The 27,802-nt window shown below is 35.3% G+C and overlaps 1 protein-coding gene across 3 annotated transcripts in view; it reads right to left on the reverse strand.

The window, feature by feature from the left end:
- Window positions 1-2,735: 2,735 nt before the first annotated feature.
- The window catches only part of LOC133849590 (tyrosine-protein phosphatase non-receptor type 9), a 45,723-nt gene continuing 20,656 nt past the window's right edge, over window positions 2,736-27,802 (reverse strand). For all 3 annotated transcript variants that reach the window (XM_062285773.1, XM_062285772.1, XM_062285774.1), the window contains exons 3-8: window positions 26,184-26,414; window positions 10,002-11,032; window positions 9,776-9,936; window positions 8,638-8,867; window positions 7,107-7,314; window positions 2,736-7,040 (exon numbers count right to left, since the gene is read on the reverse strand). In XM_062285773.1, the coding sequence (XP_062141757.1) occupies window positions 6,814-7,040; window positions 7,107-7,314; window positions 8,638-8,867; window positions 9,776-9,936; window positions 10,002-11,032; window positions 26,184-26,414 (2,088 nt within the window). In that variant the 3' untranslated portion in view covers window positions 2,736-6,813. The remainder of the gene's footprint in view (window positions 7,041-7,106; window positions 7,315-8,637; window positions 8,868-9,775; window positions 9,937-10,001; window positions 11,033-26,183; window positions 26,415-27,802) is intronic.

Below are 27,802 nucleotides of genomic sequence, written 5' to 3' on the forward strand. Positions count from 1 at the left end.
GATAAATGAGAATGTTTTATTGAATTATTAATGTGCGTGTATTTATTGAATAAATTAACTATAATAAAACAATTAATAAATGTGAGCCTTTTACTTCAAAAGCTAAATGATTGTGTTTTATTCTTAGACAAACCCAAATTTTTTTTAATATTTGCAATCCTACGAATATGTGACAGGATGTGGTCGAAAAAAGCCAAAAATTCCACTATATCTCGGTCATTTCAAGGACAATCGGAATGTCCTTTCTCGCAAGGACCGCTTTCATAAAGCCAAACCGATCTAAGACAAGCACTAGCTATATAAATTCAATTGCAATTTATAGATTCGTCACAAACTGCTTAGTAGCGCCATCTATGGTTCGTTGGCGCAATGAGTAATGAAAACCGCAAAATATAAAATTTTTTGTAGCATACTTTCAGGAGCGAAAGTTGTGGCCATCAAATAAGCAAGTGACTTGCTGCATTTCTGCCTGCTGCTGATTCATGTTCGCCTGGTATTTCATCTGCTTACTTGGAAATTTTTCGACGTTTGCGGCTGCTTCAAGTGGCCAACAACAGCAACAGATGATGGCAAAAACTACCCAGTTATCAAATGAAATACTAGGAGAACATAAATCAGCAGCAAGCAGAACTGCAGAAAGTCATCTACTAAATTCGTGACGTCATTCATTTGGGCGTCTATTTCAAATTTCAAATTTGAATGTAACCGACAAAAAATAAATAAATCCTTTAAAAATTAACAAATATTGGTTGTCATTTTTTTTGTTTTTTTTTTACAATATCTTGGTTGTTTGAAGGACGATTAGGATGTCCTTTGTCAAGAGGATATGGCTAGTAAATACAAACCGATTGACATACTCAAAAGGACGAACATCCTTACAGGAGCCAAAATAAAGTTTATACAGAAAATAGGCTATAACTTGAGAATGACCTTGCGTATCCTGGCAAGCAATATGTCATTCGATGCGTATTCATGTGGCCTAACAACATGTCAAAGGACATTCCAATTATCCTTGTAGTTCTCGAGTTATCCTTTGAACTTTGAATCGAAAAATTTCAATTCTTGGATCCTTTTGTGATCTCATCATTTTTTGATGCCAATCGATAGAGAAGGTCCTTGCGATCCTGGCAATATTCGTCCTTTGAAAATCTGACAGGATATGGCCGAGATATAGCTTGTTTTCGAAAAAAGACCATAGTTGCACCCTCAAAGTATGCTATAAAAATTTATTTTTTTTTTAGCGCCAATTTCGAATTTGAAAGTCAAAGACTGTTCAATGAGTAACTCTTTTGTTTTATCGCAGTTACAAAATTAGAACTAGTAAAATACTACGTGGAGCAACTGAAATACCAGGCGAACATAATAGAGTGGCAAGTAGATTTCCTTACAAATGGTGTCAAATATGCCTCGTTGCCATTGGTCAGTTTCTTACAGCGTGTGCTCTTGTATGTGGATCGTAAGAGCGGGAGTCTGATCTGAGCAGCTAAGAAGAGAAAGAGAGAGGGAGATTACTCTGAGCTTTGAAGAGCATGTAAAATTTTTCACAGCCAGTGACGTTCTGCAGTTGTGCTTGCTGCTGCTTTCTGTACGCCTGGTATTTCAGCTGCTAACATGGTAGTTTTTAGCCGTTCGTGGCGCTAAGAAGCAATGTAGAAAACTGAAAATTAAACCAATAATATATTCAAATTTTTGGTAAGTAAATATTCAATATGTTCCGATCTGCTGTTAAACAGCGCTGTTAAAATTGTTGCTGTCAGAATAGCCAATTTGGCCTCTGTGAAATTTGCTGAGCACCAGGCGAGCAGAATCAGAAAACAAGCGACAGTCATACAAAATTCAAAATTAAAATTGCACGCTTATGTTAAGCCGGTCTGTAAAGGGCTTCTGCTAAGGGTCGGTGTTTACTACCTCTGCAAGGACTGTTAAGTGGACATTCGTTTTATCTATATAACTCAGCGAAATCTTTAGGGATCTCACAAGGACATACCTTTTTGTTATCAAGGGAACTAGGACTAATGATTGGCATTCAAAAATTCTTAAGATGCGCTCATAAAGTTCGCTTCAATATATCGATCATTTTTCAATTTCAAGTGTTGTATTCTTAGACGACTCCATATTTTTTTATGTCAATCGATAGATTTCGATCCCACGAATCGAATTCGCCAGGTCCGGTCAAAATGCGCAAGGATATGCCCGAGAAAGGATAATTTTTCTAAATTGTAAAATTGCAGCAATGCAGCAGTAAATAATTTTTTGTAGCATACTTTGAGGTTGCGGCAATTCAAATTGTCAATGCGCCAACAAACGATAGATGGCGCCACAAAACCCTTGTACTTGTGCGTCTCATATTTAATCTCATCAATTTATTGTTTGTATTAATTTCATACTAACCTTTTTTTGTACCTAAATATTATGATGTTCAATTGATTAAATAAAATTGAGATATTCTTTTGTATTCTATATATTTTGTCCACAATTTTTGTATTGTTTTGTTTCTGTCATTTTCATTTTTTTTTTTGGTTTTATTTTCATTCAGCAAATGAAATTCGCTTTACATAAATTTATAGATTTATTTGTTGCTGCTGTTTTCATTATTGTTTACAATGAAATGATAACATATATGTATATATGCCCTTAATTATTTATTAATTATGTGACCGTTAACTAGGCTTAAGATTTCCTTGTTTGGTTTTTTGCTTCTCTCAATGGTAAGTAAATCGACTTGGACTTGGGCCTTCTTCCTATGTATATGAATATACAATATAGGTTTATTATTTATGTATTTTTTTTTGTTTTTGTTTTTTTACGTTTATTTGTAAGTATGTACAGAGTCTTGAGCTGGGAGAATGGAAGTGCTAGTGTTGTATGTGAGTAACTAGTATCATGTATGTATTTATGTTCGTTTTTTAGGATAGGTTAGAAGAGTGAGAGAAAGATTGTGATTATTAATTATAATAGACATAACACACTGGTCTATTTTAAGGTAATTTCTTTTTTTTCGTTTATCAACATAGGAGCTTTACATAATCCATTTCATTGTTATTGTGTTAGGTGCGCAGAGTTTGGGTGGGCTTTTCTGTAAATGTATCTGTATCTGTCTAAGTGTGTGTGTGTGTGTGTGTGTGTGAATGTCTTCTGCAAGCGCAGCAAAGCTTTCAGAAAGCATATGCAACATTTGGGATGCTTAAATGCTAATGAAAAAAATGCCTGTTGCCTGTTTGTTCGTCTGTATGTAACGCTAGCTAATTGTACATTATACACTTGAAGAAATTTTGCTAAAGGTATAATAATAAGTATGTACTATATGTATATCATATACATACACATACATATATCCATGTACGTCTTGGTTGGTTTAAATAAATTCTCTTTGTTTTCGCTTAATTTCCAACTCCCCAGCGGGGGCGGGGGGAGGCTACGAAAAATATTGACATTGACCCCATGTATTGTATGTATGTATGTACCACTTATGTATATGTAAATGTAAATGTGTTGTTTTTGTATGTAATTCATTCATTGATTTGATTTCATGTTTCCATCTCAAGCATTACAAAAATAGAGCATTATTTCGAATTTTGAATAGATTATAATATTTTGCATTCATCTTCTTTTTTTTGGGAAAAAAAAAACATGAAAAGTTTTATGCTTTTTATACTTGACTTGATTTCAATTACACGATGTATAAATTTGATTCCATTTGTATTTAAACTTGATTAATTTATTGTGTGACTAATTGTGCAAGCGGGAGAATGTTTTTGCTTTCATATTTCTTCTTTTCTTTTCGTTTTTTTTTTTTAGGTTAGGTCTATCATTTGTTTTACTTTCATTCATTTTTCATTATGTTGATCACAGCTTTTACAATTCTAATGATATACAAATGTATGTATGTATGTATGTGTGTGAGTGTGGCCAACAAAGTAAATGTGTGTGTGTGTTTCTTTGACTAAATTCGCACCAAAAATACTGTTATACATGTGTCTGTCTGTCTGTCTGTATGTGTGTGTGTGTGTGTGAGCACACTTAAGAAAAATCGTATATGGATCCTTCTCTCTTGACATATCGCAATTACATACTTATATATTTATAATACTTTTTTCGACTTTTACAAATATGCACAAACTGGGAAGCGAGCGTGTTCCCAATTCCACATTCGCTTCAATTTCGCAAGCGATTGCGGAATTCGAAACACGCGCTGCAACTCGCGATTGTTTATGTTTTATGTTTGTTGTTATGAAAGCTGCTAGTTAATGGATTTACCTCGCTACACACAACAACTAAATATTAAATTTCTATTTATCTTTTTTGGTTTTTTTTTTCTCATTTTTCGTTTTTCTTTTCTTTTTTATATAGTATTTAAAAAGGTAATACAAAATATGTTGATTTTAGTTTTTAGTTTCGCCTGGCATATGATAATCATGAAAAGAAGGCATGTCATCGTCTTGTTTTTATGTTTTTGCGTCCGTCCATATGCTGAGCGACTTTTTGTTTGTGTTTATTCATTTATTTTTTTACATTGTTTACTTAGTAAAAAGTTTTAGTAAAATTCCACTACATGTACACGTTAATTTTCCTCTAACAAAAAGAACTTTAAAAAGAAAATGTCTATAAAAATGAAAAATGATAAATGTGATAACAAAAGGGAAACGACATTTAATAACATTCAACAGCTAGTACGACGGTTTTAATTCTTGTTTATCATCATCATCATCATCATCATCTTACGTTTAACGTTGTTCCATTTTTGTTCGAAAGCGATACGAGGATCGAATTGTTTGGTTCTCTAGTTTTGTGGAGACTTTTTTGCTGGTGGGGTTACTTCATTACGGTACAAGTTATATAGCGGCAACGATTTCGGGCGGGGGGCGGGGCAGGTTCGGAAAATAGCTGGGAAAATAATTTAGCGGCGTTTTCTTGGGCTATTTGTCAACAATGCCTATATAATATATAATAATAATATACTATGTATGTATGTACGTATTGTATTGTATCGTATTGTATTGTATGTATGAATGCCTGACATATAATATGTATTCTCGTATATATGTATGTATATACTGATAATGCTATGTAACTAATTAGTTATCTGTCTGTTTTGTAGTTGATTGTAGGAAATTTGCATCAATTTGCACAAATATTATTATTATTATTATTTGTATATTTTTGTTTATTACTTGTAACTTTTTTATGGAAACTAATTAAAATACGAAATGAAATGGAAACTGATCTCGATATACAATAAATATTTTTGCTAAACGGTTTTGTCATCATGTCGCCTAATTTGTAATTTCATTTATTTATTTATTGACGTCATTTCCACATTCACTTACATTTTCTTCTTCTTCTTTGCTTCCTTATCCGCTACCGTTACACCGGACGGTATCAACTTGTGTTTTTGTGTGTTTTTTTCTTTCTGCTATTGGAATTTATTCTGACTGTGCTGGTTTCTCTTCTCTTTCGTACTCTTCCTCTTCCTCCTTGCCTTGCGTCTCTTTCGTTGTACTTTTACCGCGGTTTCTCTCTAAGCGTCATTTAATTCATTTTCTCTTTCATTGTGTTAACATATTTCATAATTTTGTTTCATTTGTAGTTAACTTTTGTCAGGCTGTTGTGTTAATTAAACATTGTTTGTTTTAGCATGTTGTTATTTATTTGATTTTTTCTCTCGTTTTTTGTTCGCATTTTATTTTTTTCTTGCATAATGCTGCTCTTTTTTTATATTTTGTATATTATTTTTGTTTATCTAGTTTTCTTGTTTGTTTTTTTGTTTTTAATTTGTTTGTTCCTTTTTCAATATTAATTTAATTTAAATAAATTTACATTACAATTACAATTCTTGTTAATTGGAGTGGGAACAGAATGGGTCAAGGGGGGTTTGGTTTGCGGGGAAGGGGAAATTGGGCTTTAAAAAAAAATGTATATAAAGATTATTGCAATCATGAAATGATCGTAGTATATAAAAAATTCACTTTAAATATTAATTACGTACATTACAAAAAAATCTTGGTATAAATACAAATACATATACATGTATGCATGTATGTGTGTGTGTGTGTGTTTGTGGTGTAAGCAAATGGAGTGTGTGTGTGTTCACACACATGCATATTATATAGAAAATCGTTAGCAATTTAACAGTTGCTCTCTCAGTTTTGCAGCTACACATTCAATTCATTTCACATAAATAATAATAATAGTAATTATAATATAATATAATAATATAGTAATAATAATAATAATAATAATAAACATACAGAAAATAGTCAAATTTACAATTTACCAGCCGCTTACATAAAACATTGCTAAACTTTTTCTTTCTCTATCTCTCTCGTTCATGTTCGCGCTCGCTTTCTCGCTCTCTCTCTCTCTCTTTCATTTCAAATATCGCTAGTATATATATAAAGTTTTTATATAAATGTGGTTGTTGGTGTGTTTTAAAAATAGCAAAAAAAAAAAGGTATATATTTTAATATATATGATTATGATTAGCATAAACGAAATCGCACATTCAATACAAACAAAAAGAAAATTACAATTTCTCAAATTCCTCGGCGTAAAATCATAATTCAGAAACGAAAAAAACAAAATATAGTAATATATATATATAACCAAAAAATATGGGGGACAATCATAGAATTAATCTGTATACAATTTGTATTTGTTGTGTGGCTGCTGCTGCTTCTTATTTTTTTTTCATATATTGTTGATGATTTTGTTATTTCATTTTTGTAATGTGTATGTTTGGTTGTGGAAGTGTGGATGCTGTTTGTTGTTGTGGTTGCTGTTGCTGTTTGCTGTTGGTGTGGTTGAGGTTGCTGCCTATTCGGAGTCCTGTTCCCGTTCATCGAAGCCCGCCAAATCGACAGCCTGCAGCATGCCACGCGAATGCGCGTACTCGATGAGCGCCAGATGGCAGAACACATATTGATCCGGCATTTGGATGGAGTAGGCGCGTTGCGAACGTATTTTCTCCACGGTGCCGCGTATATCCGCCGTGCCCACATCCTCCAGACGCGATATGCAAATGTCCAGCGTGATGAAGGTGCCTAATAAATATATGCACAACATATTTAGCATTGCAAAAACTCGATACCAACAAACTCTGCTCTCACCTGTGCGTCCAATTCCAGCACTGCAGTGGACCACAATAGGTGGACCACGCACATGACCAGCCCAAGTATCGCCCAGAGCACGCACCAGCTGCGCCTGCTTGTCGCGCACCTTCTGCAGGAAGTTCAACATCGCCATGGCTGAGCTGGGCACGCCGTAGTCCGGCCAGCTGGTGAACTGCCAATGTGACACATTGCGAATTTCGTCAGTCTGAGAGGAAGGTGAAGAACACAGATGCAATGCGTTAGTATAAGCAGTAAGATATATCACAGAAATGTACAAACAATATGCTAAAGCAACCTTAAATGGTACAAATATATGAAACAAATGAATGCACTCCAATTTCATCTTTTCTTTTTAACCAAAACACAGTAAACACTAAAATCTATGGTAGAGCAATAGTACGACAATTTAAATATACTAGCTTGATGGCATAAATATATACCATAAATGGTATAAATATATACCAAACATGAATATGTATTTCTGCATTTCTATTCCAAAATATAAATGCAGTCTAATTTCACCTTTTCTATTTAACCAGAACACATTTTGTCAACATTGAAATCTACCATCTATGACAATTTAAATATACTAGCATGATGGATAAATATATACCATAAATGGTAGGCATAAATGGTATAAATATATACCAAACATGAATATGCATTTCTGCATTTCTATTTCAATTATGAATGCAGTCCAATTTAACATTTCCTCTTTTTTGTTAACCAGAAATCTTTTTATAAACATTAAAATCTACCATAAAGTTATAGTTTTACAATTTTAAAAACTAATATACTAACAATATACCAATTGGTAAGTACTTATACTACTAAATGCATTCGATATTAAATTAATCCATGTGAATACAAAATGTGAGTATAGTTTTAACCTTTTCTATTTAAACAGACAAATTTTATAAACATTAGGGTAAAAGTTCGAAAATAATGAATACTAAATATACTTAGAATATACCAATTGGTTGGTAGTTAAACCACTAAATGTATTAAGACATTTAAAGAATCAATATCTATACGAAATATGAGTACAGACAAATTCAATCTTTTCTAATTAGCCAAAACATTTTTTAATAATATTAAAATCTACCATAGAGTACTATTATTGAATACTAAATATACCAGAAATACACCAATGATATAGTTATACCTTTAATCAACATAGTTGCACTTCGACTACTTTCATTACTACTCTAAAATGAAGCATTTTATTAGCTTTTTTTTTGTTTTGAATTTGTAAAATTAACTTGTTACCGATTTAGCTATTTCTATGACTTATAGTCCCTGAACTCAACATATTTCTAAGAACGAACAGACAACAAGACGTTGCTATATTTATATTTAGTATGTAACTATTTTAAGGAGTTATAGATCTCTCCTCCTTCTGCCTTTGTCAAACATTTCATGCTAGTACACAGTTATAATAGAGTTACCATTAAATATCCTATTCTGTATTCTATTCTATAAAAAGTGACTTTCGATTGATTGATTGACGTGCGCACGCAACACTCACCTTTAGGTTTCTCAATTCTAGTGAGGCAACTGTGTAATCCTCGTTGCACTCGACGCTAATTGTTCGCACATGGTAATTTCCAAACTCTAAGGAACTATCTTCAGTCGGCTCCCAGTATTGGCCGCATTTAACACGTCCGCGTTCCATGACGCGCGTTGTCATAACTATAACTAAGCAATGTTGTTCCCAGATCATGCGCCAAAAGTCCTGGGATGTCTTTGGTAATGGACCTGCAATCAAAGCGGTGTAAAGAAATTAATTTTCGAGTTATACTAAAGTTTTATATTATATTATATTTTTATATATTACTATACTTTTATACTAAAGAAGTTTTATGCCAATTATATTAAATAAATCTCCAGTTGAAGGCGGTTTTTTGTTCAAATTTTAGTTAAACTGAAGTGAATTTTTTCTTTTTACTTTATTTACATTATTCTGCAGACTTTAGTAGGGAAAATTAAAGGAATTCTATAACAATCTTAAAGAAGGTTCAAAAATAGGATTTAAGAACTCTCTAGATACTCAAAAAGCTGAATTAATCATATTATTATTAAATCCCTTATTAAATACTACATTGAATTTTACAGAAAAAGAGAGCTGCTCGGACCTTTGACTATTATTATTATTATTAAAATATATTAATCTCTTGCAAGTATTCCTGGCCTGGCTCGATTTCATTTCGCTTTCTAACCAATTAATGTTAAAACTTGCTTATTGTTTTGCACTAAACATCTCAAAAAAAGATCGAGAAATGTAAAACATATTAGTCTCAGTTATTATGGGTGTTGAGATCTAGTTGTTTATGCATTCGGACAGACAGACAGACAGATGGGGAACTTATTGTCGTTAGTTCCCATTTATTATCGATTTTGCTTTTTTGCGGAACAAGACAAAGCAGCATGTGTCGCAGTTCCCATGCATTTGTCTTTTGGAGGTCGAAGCCATAGAAAATGTAAACTAGAGGTGAAGAACAATCGATAACTATCGACACTATCGATGGTTAGGCGCTACAAAACCACCATCGATATCAGCAGCCACTTTCGATAGTGACACAACTACTATCGATGCTGCCATCGATAGCTGACTTTGCTATCACATTGCTATCGATAGTTGTGCATCTGTAGTGCAAACAACTCACCTTGAGTTGAAATATATGCATTCTTCTGTTTATAGCCATCGACAAAATTCGCATTGATGTAATCGGACAGCTCGTCTTCATCCTCGCGCGCCAGGACCACACGACTGTGATCGTAGCACAGGACATCTGTATAACGATTTTTGGTCAAATTGTTGCGCATGCTGTGCGAGAAGAGAAAGTGATTCGATTATAATAAGTATTTTGAGGGGAAGATGTTCGGACTTACCGCGCATGGAGGAAAGTGCCTTCGGGTGCCCGATTTCGTATATCCAAGTACTCCTTAATTAGGCCCTGACGTCGCCGCTCCTTGACCATTTGCACAATCTGATCGAGCGTCTTGGGATCACCCTCTTGGCCGGCCAGACTGTCGTCGTCACTGAAACCGGATGAGGCACTGCTTGGCGGATTCTCAGACCACAAATCACCGACACCGGCGGCACTTCCATTCACAGCAACTCCAACTCCTCCGCCAGCAGCTGCCACACCGCCCGACGTCGTTGTCGTCGTCGTTGTTGCTGTTGTGGCTGCTGCTGCTGTTGTTGTTGTTGTTGTCGATGTTGCTGTTGTTGTGGCAATGTCTCCTCCTGCTCCAGCGGCAGCTGATGTGCCGTTCTGTTGCTGAATGCCGCTGGTGTTGAGCTTGAGCAGCGTATTGTTAGCGGTCCGATGACTGGGACTCAGTCCGTTGATTGTGATGTTCTCGTTGGGTTCCGTTGACTCGGTGTTAATCAGTTGCTGTTGCTGCTGTTGCTGTTGTGTGCCAGTTGCCGCTGAACCGGTGGCTGCTCCTCCGTCGCCACCAGCAGCCACAGCAGCTGCACCACCGCTGACTGTGACCACGGTTGTGTTGCTATCGCTCAGCTGATGCACAGCACTGATAATGGTTGTTGCTGCTGCAGCGTTGTTGCTGCCGCTGTTGCTGCCGCCGTTGCTTAGCGGCGTTGCTGTCGTCGCTGTCGCTGTGGCAGCTGCAACACCAGCGACACCCACGAGATTGGCAAGCAGTTCGTCTTCACGATTCGTCATCGATTTGCGGCAATTTAGCAACCATGTGGCGTGATCGATTTCCAGCGTGCCGCCAAGATGCACTGGCAGCGCCTTGCGCGGCACGTGCAGACTCAGCTGCGGCACCGATACGGTGAACACTCGCTCGCGTAGCTTCTCGCGCACAAACAGGCGGAGGATCTTGAATGGCGCCTTGAACCACAGCGGCGCCGTCACGATCAGCACTTTCTTCAAACGCGCCGGATAGCCACCCTACAAAGAAAATAACAAAAATTCAAAATAAGTAAAATATATTAATTTTTATTATATTTATCTTTGATGTTTGTTGCCAGAGCGATTGAAATCGAATAGAAAATTTGACAAGTTCGATTATATTGACGAGTTATGAACAATGTTGTGTTATCGATAAGCAGATAAATGTTATCGATAAACGATTTGTTGCCCTAATATACAATTTCTTAAAAAAAGATACCAAAATGCAAAACACAGCAAGTTGTGTTGTGAATGAACAATGTTATGTAATCGATAAATAGAATAATGTTATCGATAATCGATTGATTGCAATAATAACACGTAATTTCACTAAAAAAGTTATCAAACTGCAAAACAGAGAAAGTTGTGCTGTGAATGAACAATGTTGTGTTATCGATAAATATAATAATGTTATCGATACACGATTGATTGCAACAATAACACGCAATTTCACTAAAAAGTTTGCGAAGAGCAAATCAGAGAAAGTTGTGCTGTGAATGAACAATGTTGTGTAATCGATAAGCAGATTAATGTTATCGATAAACGATTTCTTGCAGTAATATACAATTTCTCAAAAAGTTAGCAAGCTGCAAAACAGAGTAAGTAGTGAAGTGAATTAACAATGTTGTGTAATCGATAAATAGAATAATGTTATCGATAAACGATTGATTGCAATAATAATACGCAATTTCACTAACAAGTTTGCGAAGAGCAAAGCAGAGAAAGTTGTGCTGCTCATGAATAATGTTGTGAAATCGATAAACTGATGTTATCGATAACCGATTGCAATAATATGCAAATTCACTAAAAAGTTTGCGAACAGCAAAGCGGGCAAGTTATTCTTAAAAGCAGCGTAAACGATTAGAAATGTCAAAAGTCAAGCGTTATATTTATCGCACACTTAAATCACTTGCTACTGTTATCGATAAACAATTACCTCAGTAATTTCAGCTTTATAATTTATGCATGGCACAAACTTAATTAGACTACTTATGACGAAGGCAGTTTAACTAATAAATATTAATCAATTCGATTAATTTATATATGTATGTATATATATATATGTGTCTGTGTGTGTGTGTGTTCTAGTTGCGTGTGTGTTTATAACGAGCTTTTTTATTGCCTGGCTCAACAGCAATTGCACACACGCTAAGGTCACCTGGTCGACGGTCCCCACAAATATTAACAATGCATATGAACAACATTATTACACATATTCTATGCAGATAGTAAAACATGTCTTTTTTCGGATCTTTCGAAATGATTTCTGACACGAAACAAAAGCACATGCCATGAACTACATGATAAAGTTCACTTTAGTCTTGTCTGACTGCTCATTAAAAATAATTTCGTTTAGTATGCAGTTCTTCAAGTTCTTAACTATATGATATTCGTAGGAATTAGGATTACTTGCTATACTGTTTTACTTTGGAGAACTTGTGAAGACTATTAGAACAGATAAACTGATTTAAAGTTAACTTTATGCCACTTTAATGTGACAAATAGCGCCAGAATTGAAATAATTCCATATTTTGATGAAATTGTAATCGCAATGTTTACAAAATTATAAACATTCAATACATAGTATTGATATTAGAACAAAATATTACATAAAATGATAAAAATCGATCTTTAAAACATTGAAGAAGTCAATAAGTTTTTATCTGTATGTTAAAGTAATCCATGCGATAACTAATTATCGCATTAACGGAACTATGAGCAGCTGACGTTAAGTTCCACACATTCTAGATGTCTTCTAATCGTCTAGTTGCAACTTTGCTGCTAAATTGCTTTGCATTTTTTTTTTGCTGCTATGCAGTTCTCATGAAGCACACGTGTGAGACATTAAGAAACGCTGATTACAATTCTAAAAGAAGAAAAACACTGAGCACTGTCAGAGTGTAAAAACCTAATTCAATTTTAATGAAGCAAAAAGTAAAAGAAGCTGAAATTAGTTGAGCTATAAACACTTCGTTCATAATGCAAATGAAAGTGGTTCATTTTTTTTTTTTGTGCAAACTAAACTAGTTCAAATGAACTAAAGCAAATGAGTTGCATTAAAGTGCGCGAAACGAAATAAGTAATAAAATTAAAATTGATTATGCTGTCAATCAAATTGAATGCAGCTGCGTTTTAATTTCGCTTTACAATTTATTGACATTCGTCAACCCAACTCAATTTGTCGCGGCTGCTGCGACGTCGACGCTGACAGCGGCAGCGGCGTCGCGTAGGCGGCACTTCGATTCCTCAACTGAGTGCGTGTGTATGAGTTCGTCTGTGTCGGTGTCTGAGGCTGAGAGTGTGCGTGTCTGTGTTTAATTAAGTGAAATGCAAACACAACAACAAAATCAAATGCGAAATGTAAATGAAAATTGTTTGCCGCCTCTACTTCTTTCATTCATTTCGCTGTTGTTGTTGTTGTTGTTGTTCGAGGCGTTGTTGCGACACAACCTTCACCCAGTTGGAAATGTTGAAAATTTCATTGCGGACATTTTCAATTGCAAATGGCGTCGCCAACCGCACTGCTACTCCTCTGCCTCCCCCCGCTAGCGCTTGTATCCGTGTCAGCGGCATTTATACGTAGTTTATTGGCCAATCTTCTCTTTGTGTCGCTCCCCTTGCCGTCATCCACATTTCTTTCTCTTCTTTCTCGCTCATTTTGCAGCTGCATACAGCGTGGTCTGCATATAGATATGCATGCTTATGTGTGTGTAGAGGTAAGGCATGGAGATTAAGGTCAGCGGCAGCACAAAGCAAAACAGTGACAACGACAACCAAAACAACAACAACAACAACAAGTGCAGATGCCAGCAACACGAAGAAGTAGAAGTAGGAGGAGCAGAAGAAGAAGAAGAGCGAGAGCAAGCTCATCTCTTTGGCAAATATGTCTGCTCAAAGGCTTTGCACACGTCCCACGCACACTCCGCAATCAGCTGTGCATGTGTGTGTGTGTGTAAATTAATTTTAGTTCGAGAAGCTGCTGCTTCTTCTTCAGTTGTGACCTGTCGCTGCACCTGATTTTATCGCTATTGATATCGAAATGGAAATTAATTTGCAATTTGCAATACGAAATGCGTTGTTCATTGATGTCACAAACACAAACACACACACAGACACACACACACGATAGGTAATTGGCAATAATTGGCATCCAGTTGTTTGCCCAAGCATTTCCAGCCCTCATTTCCAGTTTCAAATCCACTTCCAGTTTGCTGTTTTTTGCTTTTGTTGTTGCTGTTGTTTCATTTGCTTCGCAACTTGTGCGCTTTGCTTTCATTGTTGACTTTATGGCACTTTTGAGATTGCATCATCAACATAACTGCATTTCATTTATTGCTCAAACATTTCTCTCCCTCTCTATTAGCCGCATTCCTTCCACTTCTCTCTCTCTCTCTCTCATCTCTTTTTCTTCTAACCATTACAATGTAGGGTAACTGCTGCTGGTGACAGGCAACACGCAAATTACTGCATCAACTTTGTTGCCGTCTTTCAACAATTCTTTCTTTCTTTCCAAACTTTACGAGATGAAGTCTACGAATTTGACATATTGCTTGCTGCATTGCCAACGCAATGCAACTAGAGCGTGTTCTAGTTGGATATCAAATTAATTTCAAAGTTAGGATGAGCTAATTCGCTAAATTCATAGAATCAATTTCATTATATAAATTATATATATCAGAAGAGGTTAAAGTTCTGTGCTTATGTCTTATTTTTTTATTTGAAATCACACTTTAGCATTATTTCCCTAAAATAATTCATATAATGTTCCCTCCTTAGATCTTTTTAAGTCGAAAAGTTCTAATATTCATTTTGTCTGACAAACATAAATACGTTTGTATTAAAGTTTTCTAAAATATTAAAAATGCCTTAACACAAATATTGTTTAAATAGAATCAATAACAATGGAGTCATAGATTGCTAAAAGTTCCAAAAATGATTTTTTTCTTTTCAATGTATTTTAGTTATACATTTATTCAATATACCATCGAATATTTTACAGCGAACTTTGCCGTAAGCCATACTAAACTAAAGATCTCTAAAAGAAATCGTAAAATAAAATTGTTAACACAAATTTTGTTTAAATATTTTTGTCAAGAATCAATGAAAATCATCTCAGAGGTTGTTAATTGTTCCAAAAATGATTTTTCTTCTTTTTAATGTATTTTAGTTATTCAATATACTTTCGTATAATCTGGTATTTTTTACAGCGTACTTTGCTGGACTAAAGTTCTCTAAAAGAAATACTAAAATAATATCTTTAACACAAACTTTGTTTAAATATTTTTGTCAAAAACGAATCAGGTTAGAGATTTTTAATAACTCCAATAATGATTCTATTTTATGGAATATATTTTAGTTGTTCAATAATGCAATATACCATATAATCTATGCTAAACTAAAGTTTTCTAAAAGAAATAGTAAAACAAAGTTTTCAACATAAATTTTGTTTAAATATTTTGTCAAAAATCAAGAAGTCAAAGATTGTTAATAGCTCCAAAAACGATTCTATTTTATGGTATATATTTTAGTTGTTAAATAATTCAATATACCATCGCATAATCTAGTATATTTTAAAGCGTACTTTGTCGTAAGCTATGCTAGACTAAAATTCTCTAAAAGAAATAGTCAAATAAATTAAGTTTAAATATTTTTATCAAGAATCAATAAAAATCATGTCAGAGATTGTTGATGGCTCCAAAAATGATTTTTTTCTTTTCAATGTATTTTAGTTATCCAATAATTCAATATACTTTCGTATAATCTGGTATTTTTTACAGCGTACTTTGCTGGACTAAAGTTCTCTAAAAGAAATACTAAAATAATATTTTTAACACAAACTTTGTTTAAATATTTTTGCCAAAAATGAATCAGTTTAGGGATTTTTAAAAGCTCCAACAATGATTCTATTCTATTTAATATATTTTAGTTATTCAATAATTCAATATACCATCGCATAATCTAGTATATTTTACAGCGTACTTTGAAGTAATATACGCTAGACTAAAGTTCTCTAGTAGAGAAAGTAAAATAAAGCCTTCAACATAAATTAAGTTTAAATATTTTTATCAAGAATCAATAAAAATCATGTCAGAGATTGTTCATAGCTCCAAAAATGATTCTTTTTTATTCAGTATATTTTAGTTATTCAATAATTCAATATAGCATCGCATAATCTAGTATCTTTTACAGCGTACTTTGCAGTAATCTATGCTCGACTAACTGCCACAACTTTGTGGCACATTTGCTGTAGCAAAATAGTTGTAGCACAGCTCTTGCTGCAGTTTGTTTTGTGCCAAGGCTTTGGCGCTACAAAGTAGGCTACGAATATTCAGACTGCGTGCTGTGTGAAGCTGACAGCTGGGGTTTATACTTGGAAAGCTGAAGCTGAAGCTGAAGCTAAAGCTCTTGGAATGGAACGTGTGCGGAATGCTCACTCAATGTTCAATGCCGAAATGTTGAATGCCGCAAACTGTTGCAGCAGCAACAAAGTCGGTGCTTCAAAAGCGAACACACTCAATTTGCATGGCAACTAGAACGCAACTTGGAATAAAAAAAAAAAAGAGTTCTTTCTACTACATCGACATTGTTGCGTGCCGACTGTCATAAAATAAATAATAATTATGTAGTTGTTGTGTATAGAAATTGCTGTATTATTAATACAATAGCAACAAATTGCCCCAAATAAATCAAGTAGAAAAGTATTTGGCTTTTCGTTTGCCACATGCAAAACTGTTCGTTACAGTGCAACAAAATATAATATTAACTTATACAACTAATCAGCAATTGACCCAGAAAAAATAGTGCCACAGATAATGGAAACATTTCACGTAGGTGGTTTTGTAGAAAAATCAAATTCTATTCTAATTCCCCAAAACCGGTTTTTTTTTATAATTTTGATTTTAATATTAAAAAAGGTGGAAGAAAAATCCATAATGAAAGTAGTTTTTTTTAATAAAACAAGAAATCTTGAATTTAATATTTAAATATGGAATTATTTCATTATTTAATGAATACTACTTTTTAGCTTCCCAAATTAGTAATCATTAATAATTTCTTGAGAAAAGTAACAAGTTTGTTTTGAATCAAATTGCTTCTAAAAAAAACAAGATTCAACTAAATTTAGATATATCGATATTTTTGGTCAATGTGCGTGCAGATTTCACTGTAATATTGTATCGAAATAAAACTGTATCGATTCTCTCAGCTGAACTAAAACACATGTATGCTGTTTTTCCATTTAATTGGGGGATCATACGTCCAATAAATTGGAATATGATTTGAGTGTATGTGTGTGTGTGTGTGTGTGTGGGCGAATGAAAAGAGGCATATTGGCGCAACGTAATAAGCAGCATTATGACGCACCTGTCCCTAATAAACACCTCCAACAACAACAACAACAACAACAATGACAATCAGCAACAACATGGACATAATCATCATTCAAGCAATTGACAGCGCTGCCTACACAGCAGCGAAAACAAAAACAACAACAACAACAGCAGCAACGGCAGCAGCAAAATTAAGCTGAAATAATAAGCACAAAACAGACGCACACATATTGACAGACAGCGAATGTGCGAGCGAGCGAGAAAGAGGGACGCAAACACACACACATATGTTGCGCGAAAAGAAAGAAAGTCATCGCAGCTTCCCTGTCTCGTCATACACACACACACACACACACACATACACACACGCCTACAGCATTACCGCCGCCTTTGTCTTCAACTCTGACTTCATCGTCGTCAAGTGGCGGCTGCTGGACGAGAGCGAGTAAGAGAGAGCGAGGAGGCGACGCCTGAAGGAGTTAGCGACGACAAGTGGCCATGGTTATGCACTCAACATCATCGCTTCACGTTCCTTCGCTCATTATTACGTGCTTCGGCATGCGTTTCGCTTCGGTTTGCTGCTAATTGTTGTTGTTGTTGTTTTCATTGCTATTGCTGAGAGGAAAAAGGGAGAGCTAGCTTAAAGCTTAGCTTCGCTTTGAGCTTTAATGGCGACATGTTGTTTGTTCGTCTGGAACGAAATTAGTTCCAAGGAACTGCTCACGTGTTCTTCTTGAACTAAATTAGTTTCAAAGAACAAATTACGATTGTTCTTCTTGAACTAAATCAGTTCAAAAGAACGGCTCGCGAACTAAACGAAGATATCGATAAACTGATCGCTCAGAAAAATTTATCGTTGCGCAGCATGGACAAAACAAAAATGTTATCACGGCGTCTGAATTGTTTGCCCCATTGCGGTAATAATGCCACACAGCTACAGCTACTAAGTACATATTTAACTGATCGTATGGACATTAAGTATACGCCACATGGTTTGCGATGCTTTAAGATGTTTGCTTAGTTCACGAGCTCGCTTTGCATACAACACACACTACTCGTTTTTTTTTTGTCGTCAATATTTCGTTGCCCAAAAAAAAAAAAAAAAGAAACAAAAGTGAAAAGTCGCCAAGTCGCTGTCCAAATGCCAGCACATGGGTGTGCTATGCAAAAAATAAATAAATACAATACAAAAAAGCAATAATGAAACACTCACAACGATGTGTGTATGTAAAATTAGCCATGGCCAAAATTGGTAATGCGTTTTAAGCTTGTCGCCGGCTTTGGGCATGAAACGAATTTGTCGTCGCCGTCATCGTCATCGTTGGCGGCGTTTTTGGCCTTTAAAGGCAAACGCTACACGCACTCGACGAACAAACAGACAAGACAGACAGACAAATGGTTAGATAGCTATGACAGACAGGGATAAATCATGAGAGAAAGAGAGAGAGCAGAAGTACTTCAATGAATTATTCTGGGAACTGTTTAATCAAGCGCAACGTCTATCAGTGTAATCAAATGATTGTAATATTCTGCATAATAATAAAAAGAATACTAATTATAGCACTCCCCTCACATGCACAGAAAATATATTATTTCTTAATAATTCCTACATTTGTTTTCCAGCGAAACTTCGTTGCGCATCACTGATCGATAACATTTCATTATCGACACGAGTCGACTTGAATCGATTACTTTATAAATATGACAAATGTGTTTGGCTTTCTATTTCAGCTTGTCTCCCACATACAAAAAAAACGCGCTTGCTGAATGGTGAATAAATAAATCATAACGAGTTCCAAACAGCTGCTATTTCATTGATTCGCTCTCCTCTCTACTGCTTTCAATTCTCATTCAATGCTCTTCAAATGCCTTTTTATTCTGCTTGGTTATGTCATTTAGCAGCTGCTTTACTTTCTGCCTTTGTTCTCACTTAACAATGACAATAAGAAATTAAAGCAAATTATCTCGTTTCTCACCTGCCACAGTTCAGACTAAGCAACGATTCAAAGTATTCACTTGATATCATATTATTCGTATTCAATTCTTAAGTTCGGATCATTTTTATATAGAGTTTGACCTAGTTTTTTTGCTGGGTTAAAAGCAATAATACATCCACGCAGCTGAATTATTGATTGCAGTTGGGAAAAACTTTTATAGTTTATAGTTTTCCACCAATATTTATTCGCCAATATTTGCAAAAGAACCTCGATTAAAGCTTTGTTGATTACCCTGATAAATTCTTTATGTTGAAGTACTTTATTCCTTTCGCAATTCTATAATTAATAATTAATTCAATTTGCCCGCTTTCCCATACACAAAAAGCTTCTTACGAGTGGTCAATATGAATTGCCCTCTTGACCTCATTTTCCAGCACCATTTATGAATGCTTCGTTGGTCTTCGCTTAAGGTCTGCTGCAGCCTGTTGGAAAATGGGGTGAACTGCATTTGAAGTGCAGAATTTTCTTTGATGGTTTATATTTAGAGACCCTTAGTCGGTCCTTAATCACATTTTAGAATTAATGCGGAATTAATACACATCAAAAACAGGAATTCCATAAAAAAGAGCTCTTAACAAAGTGCAAACTTTTTGCTCTAACTTAAAACCTCTATTCTAGTGAATATTTAAGTTTAACTATTGAGTAGAAATTTATAAAACTTCCACAAAACTGGAACATTTTTTTAAAAACTGCAAAATATATCTAGAAAAATGCCCATTCAAATGAAAATTTGTTGCATTTAGAAAATTCTAAAAAACTACAAAACAAAATGATAATTCGTGTAGCTTTAGAATTAAGAAAATAATATGTAAAACAATTATAAAAAACGGCGACAAATTTGAGTAGTTTCTAGTCAATTAAAATAGGTTTCATGTCAAATTTCTAAAATATTCTTCATTGAAATAAAATTTGTCATTGTTATAAAATTAAAAAAAAAAAACTACTACAAAATTTTAAAAACCAAACTGATTTTTAAATAGTAAAATGAAAAAAATTGCTTTGTAATCGTAATTAAAATCAAATGATTCTATTTCAAAGCAATATTTCATATTGAAATAAAAAAAGAAACTTTGCTCAGCTGAAATTGCGTATTAAGATTAAACAAAATAAAACTGTAAAGAATAAAGTGGACTTGGCTGAAAGTTTGAGTGATTTTACAATAGAGAAATAAAATAATTCCAATCCAAAGCAATAAATGTACATATATTTCATATTGATTGTATTGAAAATGAAGTGAATATTTGAAATAAAAAATATATAGAAATACTGAAACTCTAAAAAAAGCTAAAAAGCTAAATTGACATAGTTTGACAATGGAGCAAATTGAAATAATTCCATTGTAAAAAGAACTAAATATAGTTTTGTATATAAATATGTTTTCTAGATGTCGCAAAAAGTTCTCTTTTGGCATTTTGTAATAAACGTGACTAGCTTAATTAGCGATGATAATTGGAATTCCGGAGAATCGAAAATCGAGACAATCGAAAATAATTTCAAAGCACACGAAATAGCTTTAAAAATAGGAAAATTTGCAAAATGCAATCAAGAAATAATTATTATTATGATGATGAGCAAAATAATTGCAGCAAAAACACACACACAAACAAACATTTGCATAATAAGTATGTGTGTGTGTGTGTGTGAATTTTGTATTCTATTTAATACCTGTGTTGTTCTTGTTGTTGTCGGCTGTTGTTATTGTTATTGTTGTTATTGTTTGTTGTTGTTCTCTTTATTGTTGCTGCTCACTGTCAGGTTAATTATTTAAATAAATGTATGAATACGACGTTGTTGCTTTTGCTTTGTTGTTTTTTTTTTTTTTAGTTGTAGTTTTGTTTGTTTTTGGCAATTGTTGTTGTTGTTGTGTTGTGTTGTTTTGTTGGCTTTTTGGAACAAATATATTCGCACAATTAAATGCTAAATGCAAAGCACTTTCCTCTGTGGGCGGGGGGACAAGGGGAGCACAGCGACGGGGGCGGATGGCGGCGGGGGGCGTGGGCGACACTCAACGAGGGCGCTAATTTTTGTACATTTTCAATTGGCAATTTTAGTTGCTTGCGATTTATTTGATTTTGCTTTTGTTTTTGTTTTTTATGTTATTGTTTTTTCCTCTTTGTTTTGCTTCTTGTTGTTGTTTATATAATGTGCTGCTTTTCAATGTTGTTGTTGCTGTTGTTGTTGTTGTTGTTGTAGTTGGTTACACAATTGCACAAAATGATGCATTAAAAAAAATGTGCTAAACTACATAGAATAAATAAATAAATGTGGGCGAAACAAAAACAAAACAACACAGACACACACTCTCTCTCTCTCTCTATCTCTGTCTCACTCGCGCTCGCTTGTATACCTTCCGCTCTGCTCAGTTGCAGTTACAATTACAGTGGGCAGCGACGCTGGCAGCGGGAGCACGGACGATGGGCAAGCAGGCAGCACTTGTAGATACTTTTCTCGCTGCCTATTCACAACAACAACAAAATACAAAAAAAAAGACAAACAAAAAAACACAACCAGCAAAGTTGCAACTTCTAATTGGTTTCTAATTTGACTTTTGTAATGAGTACTGCAATTGTGACCGCGTGACAACAACAACGACAACAACAACACACATACATGTGTATACACACACTTTGACACGTACAGGCTGCACACACACACTCGCACACAGAGAAGTACACGCACACTCACTCACACGTTGCAATATACAAATGCGTTTCTTTGCTCTCACTTTTTTCGCCGTCTCACACACAAAAAAAAAATATGTTCAAAAACAAGTATCGATTTAGTTGTTGAGTAATTTCATTTATCACTATATTTTACTTCGCCTTATTCCTTTTAATTTTGTGTTGTTTTTCTCCGTTTTTATTTATGTCTATTTCTATTTCTATATATATGTATATATTTCTTTTTATTTGGTGTGTGTGTTTTTTTTAGGGAAGTTTTGTTTGCTGCGCGTCGTCGTGGAAAGCTGAAAGCTGAACTACGTCTGTTTGTCTGGCATTTGCTGCCGCTGTCGCGCTGCCACTGGCCTCTGTCGCTGTTGGCAGCGAAACGGTAAAACGGCAATACGAATGTGTTGTTGACGACGACGACGTCGCGGTCGCTGCCGCCGTTGCGTTCTTGACGCAGGCGCGCTCTCGCCAACCACCTTCAAAGCAACAGGGGAGCAAGCGACAAAGCAAGAAAGAGAGCGAGAGAGAGCGCAACCCTGGTAAACCGTTTGCTTAGGGAGAGTGCGAGAGCGCACGTTGAACAACACACAGCTGAGGGTTGTTTTTGCGTTTTTGCATGGTTGCATTTTTTGCAGCTGTCGAAATTAGGTTTGTTGGGTGGGTGGCAAATGCGACAAAACGAACCAGGGCTGCACAACAAAGGGTCGATAGCTCGATCGAAGCAAGAGCAGCAACAGAGTTGTCAGCAAACGAATTATAAAGCAACTTGCATTTAGCCTTGACACAAACCCGCACGCCTACATTTGGTTCTCGCATCGACTAAAAACAAACAGCATTTCTCAATGCGGAAACCGCGTTTGAAAATTCAATTAAACTGAATGAAATACAAACACACAGACACACACACAATTATTTTTGTTGTATGTGTGCAGTAATAGTAAAACAACAAAAAATGAGGTAAATTATGGCGTATAACTTTTGTGTTGCGTTGACTTTGAATTTGCATTTTAAGTTCACAAACAAATCAACACACACACATACAAGCGTACACTTGCGTCAATGTCAGACAGCGAAAACAAAAACAACTACTAGCAAGCGCACGTTGTAAAAATAACACGAAATATCGACGCAATATGCTTATTTAAGCCAACACACAGCACGCTCTCTCTCTCTCTTTCTCTCTCTTTTGGCACTAAAAATAACAATATCAATTCGATATAATAGATAATTGAGTCGCGAGTACGCAGAGACTGCAGCTACCTTTTGTTGAAGTTTAACACGAATGAACAAGAATTTTTTTTATATTTTGCTGCTTCCGAATTACGCGCGTTCGCTTGATGCGAAGGGGCGAGGGGGCAGGAGATTGAGGCGTAACGGAAACGGTTAACGAGCCGGCACGATATACAAAAACAACCAAAAGAAGCAAAAGCCGAAGCCGAAGCTGAAGACGAAGACGAAGACGAAGAAGGAGAACGAAAACGACGCACGTTTTATTTGCTTTGCAGTTGCTTCACTCGTGTATGCTTTTATAATCAATCTATTACGTTCGACTAGAACTCGTCAACTGAATTAGTTAATCAAGCACAAGATAGCCACAAGCGACGGCGCGCGAGCAATAAAAAAGCTAAAAGTGTGCGAGAGAGCGTGAGAGAGCGCAAGCTAAAAACGAGAGTGAAAATGTCTGTGTGTGTGTGTGTGCGTGTGTGCGTGTGTTGCTTAGCAGCTGTTCCAGTGCCACGCAATAAAACTTTACAATCGCTTTCCAATATGAGAATGTAATCTCTCCGCTTTAAGTACAGTGCGTGTGAGTGTGTTTGGGTATTTATTGTGCTTATACTTAGCATTGTATAAACGCTTACGCTGCGTATGCGTAATATGGCAAATGTTACGCATACGCCCGTAACACCCTGTGAAGAGCGACACAGAAAGAAATATAGTGAGAGAGAGAGTGAGAGAGAGCACGCTAGAGAAAGAACGCGCAGGTGTCTTAAGCTAAAGCAGTTTAATCTGACGAAATTTTTAATTAAACGCATCATTTCTTGCAACACATTTTTAATATTCACATTTTTATTTTCATTTTAGCACACTTTATTTAAAAATATGCATATTTCACAACATTTAGCGTGAATTTATAATCAAAAATAGAGCTCGAGCTAATTTGACCTTTTTCTACTTTAAGCAGATTAATGAAATTAAAAACCAACAAGACAAGGAACACAATCTAATAAAATTGTAAAATTAGGTATTTACTACTAATTGTCTCTATTTTTATTCTGTCTCTTACGTTGTAACAATTTCGGAAAATCGAAGCCGGAACTGCATTCAAAGCTACTTAAATATTCTTCACTGAAGTTATGTTATTATAAGACCGGCTTCAAATTATTGTCGTGGAACATCAAGTTTCTAGAACGGAAAACATTTTCCGGAAATCTTTTGCAGCAATTAAATCGAAATACAATTGAAAGAAAACACGCCAAACTTCTTGGCACCATAAACTGTTCTACTTAACTGCAAAATTGCATCACAAAGTGTCATACAAATTCATACTCATACTCATATGCACACACACACACACAGACACATACTCGCATTTCCATTGATCTACGCTACGCAAAAATTCCTTCAGTTCATTTCACTCGTCACACGGCGCTTTACCTCATTCTATTCCACTTTGCACCCACTCTTCACACTCGCGCACACAATCGGCGTCCCTCTCCAACACAGAAAGAGCGTAAGTTGCGTGCTCTCTCAATTTCTTGCGCTCTCTCTCTCAGCTGCTGCCGGCATCGCTGCCGCTGTCGCTGCTGTTGCTGTTGCCATTGCCAGCCACTCTGCTTAATGCCCACGCAAATTATTTTATTGCTGAGCTTTTTGGTTTTGTTGTTGTTGTTTTTTTTGCGCTTTGATTTTTGAACAGACAAACAGATTGTAAGAATGTATGCGTGTAGACATTAGGCAGCTTCGCTGACCATGAGCTGCGCAGCGTCGTCTTGGCGACGACGTCACAGCCGGCTGCCGGCAAAGCTCACACACACAAATGTAAATGCTATTTGTATTTACACGCATTTACATGCACAACACATTGTCTTCTTTATTGCGAAATGCTTCAAAGTTTACAACGACAGTCAAAAGTAATGCGCGAAACATTCATTCACGCACTCCATCACACACACACACACACACACACACATATCTGGCTGTGAATGAATGAAATGGAAAACGAACAACCGCAGTAGCTACCTGTTGTTGTTGCTGTTGTTATTCTTGCGGTTGCTTTGCCCCCTATTTCGAAGCAAGCCACCAAGCAACAATGAATGCTCAACTTTAATATATCCGCTGCGTCAAACTTAATGCGTGCGGTTTGTTATTTTTAATAGTTGCTGCACAAAGTTGCAAGCAATATAATGCAGAAATCAATAAATCACTTTTGACTTTGAAATACTAAAATGAAGTTTTCTACTCATTGCCATAAAAGCCTTCTTTACGCTGTCTACCGGGTATAAAAAGATGACGTCTTATTCGCTGCTGCGTTGGCGTCGATGTCGACGTTGGCGTAGGCGTGCAAAAGCACCGTCACTGTGTGTGTGTGTGTGTGGGCGTCTTTTATTTGTTCATTTGTGTATGTGTGTGGGTGTGTGTGAAAAGGGTTCGCAGCTGCTGTTGCGCTGATTGTTAAACTACTGCTCAACCACTTCCGCTGAGACGACCAAAAGGATTTCCGAGTTTTGCTCTTTTGTTAACTCTTCCATTGAACCAGGAGTAAACGAGAGAAGAGGAGAGTGGGGAGGTGGCATTGCAGCCACGCCTAAGTTTATAGCTGCATTTGCGGCGAAATGAAACCAAATTTTCAGCTTCAAGACACAAATGTTGCTGGAATTAAAAGCCGCATGCATGTCTCTTATTTTTTTTTTCGTTTTTACTGTCTCATCCCAATTTGTTGGTTATGCTTTGTGCCCACACACACACACACACCCACACACTTGCACAGTCTTCTTCTTCTATTTGGTCCCACCATGCAGTTGACCGACTTTGACAATTTACAAACTAAGTGTGTCAAGCTTGGCAAAGCTTGGCGTAATTTTATGCACAGCCCAAAAGTATGCAACGAAAAATGAAAAAAACGGAGAAACGAGACTAAATGCAAATTGAAACTCACCTTCAGCAGTGTGAGTATCTTTTGCGACAGATCATAATCAAAATTGGAATACTTCGAGCCACTCATGTCATAGATGAACACAAGTCCCGCACGCTGCGTGTCCGTATCCTGCAGCGCACAGTCCAACTGATACACGATACCCTGTAGCGTTGTTGTGTGCGAGGCGCTCAGCGGACTGTGTCGATTGGCCGTAAAGAGCGCAATTGCCGCTCCGCTCGATGTGCGTGCCGGCTGAACAGGAAAAAGATAAATATACAAGTTAATATAATTTCAAATAATATATTTCGTATATAACTAAATATAGTATATAAATACATTCATTTTTTAATTAAATAAATTGAAAGTGTATAAATTGTAAATATTGTAAATACTAGATTTAAATATAGCATAAGGTAACATTAAGAATTAATCGATTAAATATCTATCGATAGTTAGAAGCCGGATCGATAGGTGTATCGATAGGGCACGAGACGAAAGTGCGATCACTATGTAGAGAACGTTAGGCAGAGAAAGAACAAGTTGTGAAATAAACCGAAATTAAAAAATATAAAAACCTGACAATTACAAAATGGAATGATTTTTTGTTTGCTTAAAAATTTCATGAAATAAGTAACATCTGGCAATCGAAAAAGTTTGTTTCATGTTATTTTAGATCTCTAAATATCGCTTCAAATGCTGCACGACTTTCAAATGAATGAATTGAAAATGAGAAAAATAACTGCATAATTTCTTTGCATATCTAAAATTGTTTAAACAACTATTTGACAATTGAGTATTCCCAAAATAAGCGAAAAGTAACTCAAAGTTGATCAGACTCTAAAACTTTTTCAATACTTAGTAATATAAATTGAAATTGAAGAGAATTTGATAATAATATAAATATAAAACATTTTAATAGTCAGTAAAAGTCAATTGAAATTGAAGAGAATTTAATATTGATTTTTGGAAATTTTCCTCAAACGAGTAACACAAAGTCTAGCAGACTTTGATACTGTCATTTAATATACTACAAAGATAGTAATTGATGCTGCTTTGACACTTTGATGTATTTTCACCAATTTATGTGATGCATATCAGTAATGTATTACGACCAAGAAAGCTACAATCGAGTGTGCTCGACTGTGAGATACCATTTTGAATAAAAGTAAAACAGTGCGATATTAATTTCAAAATATACCATAAATATACAACAAATACATCACTGACTATATTTGGTATATTAATATAATAATACATTCAAAATATACTAGGGAGAGCAAAATATACCAGATTGTCAGCGGAGACAACTAACTTCCGCAGTAAGTGGGCGATTTTGTCCATAGAAAAGTATATATTAAATAACTTCAACAATTTTTATCTGATAGCAACCCAATTTTCAGGAATCTTAAAGAATGATTTGGCAATTATTTTTCTGTTTTAAAGATGAGCGAACATATATATTTTATCATAGAACAGAAAAGGTTCCTAAAATCAAGTACGAAAAACTAAAGATGAATTTATATATTTTATCGTTAAAAAGAAAAAAGGTCCTAAAACTAAGTACGAAAACCAAACATAAAAGGTTCCTAATATCAAGTACAAAATTAAAGATGAACGAATTTATTTTATCGTTTAAAATA

The sequence above is a fragment of the Drosophila sulfurigaster genome, chromosome X, assembly GCF_023558435.1.
Source record: "Drosophila sulfurigaster albostrigata strain 15112-1811.04 chromosome X, ASM2355843v2, whole genome shotgun sequence".
NCBI classification, from domain to species: Eukaryota; Metazoa; Arthropoda; class Insecta; order Diptera; family Drosophilidae; genus Drosophila; species Drosophila sulfurigaster.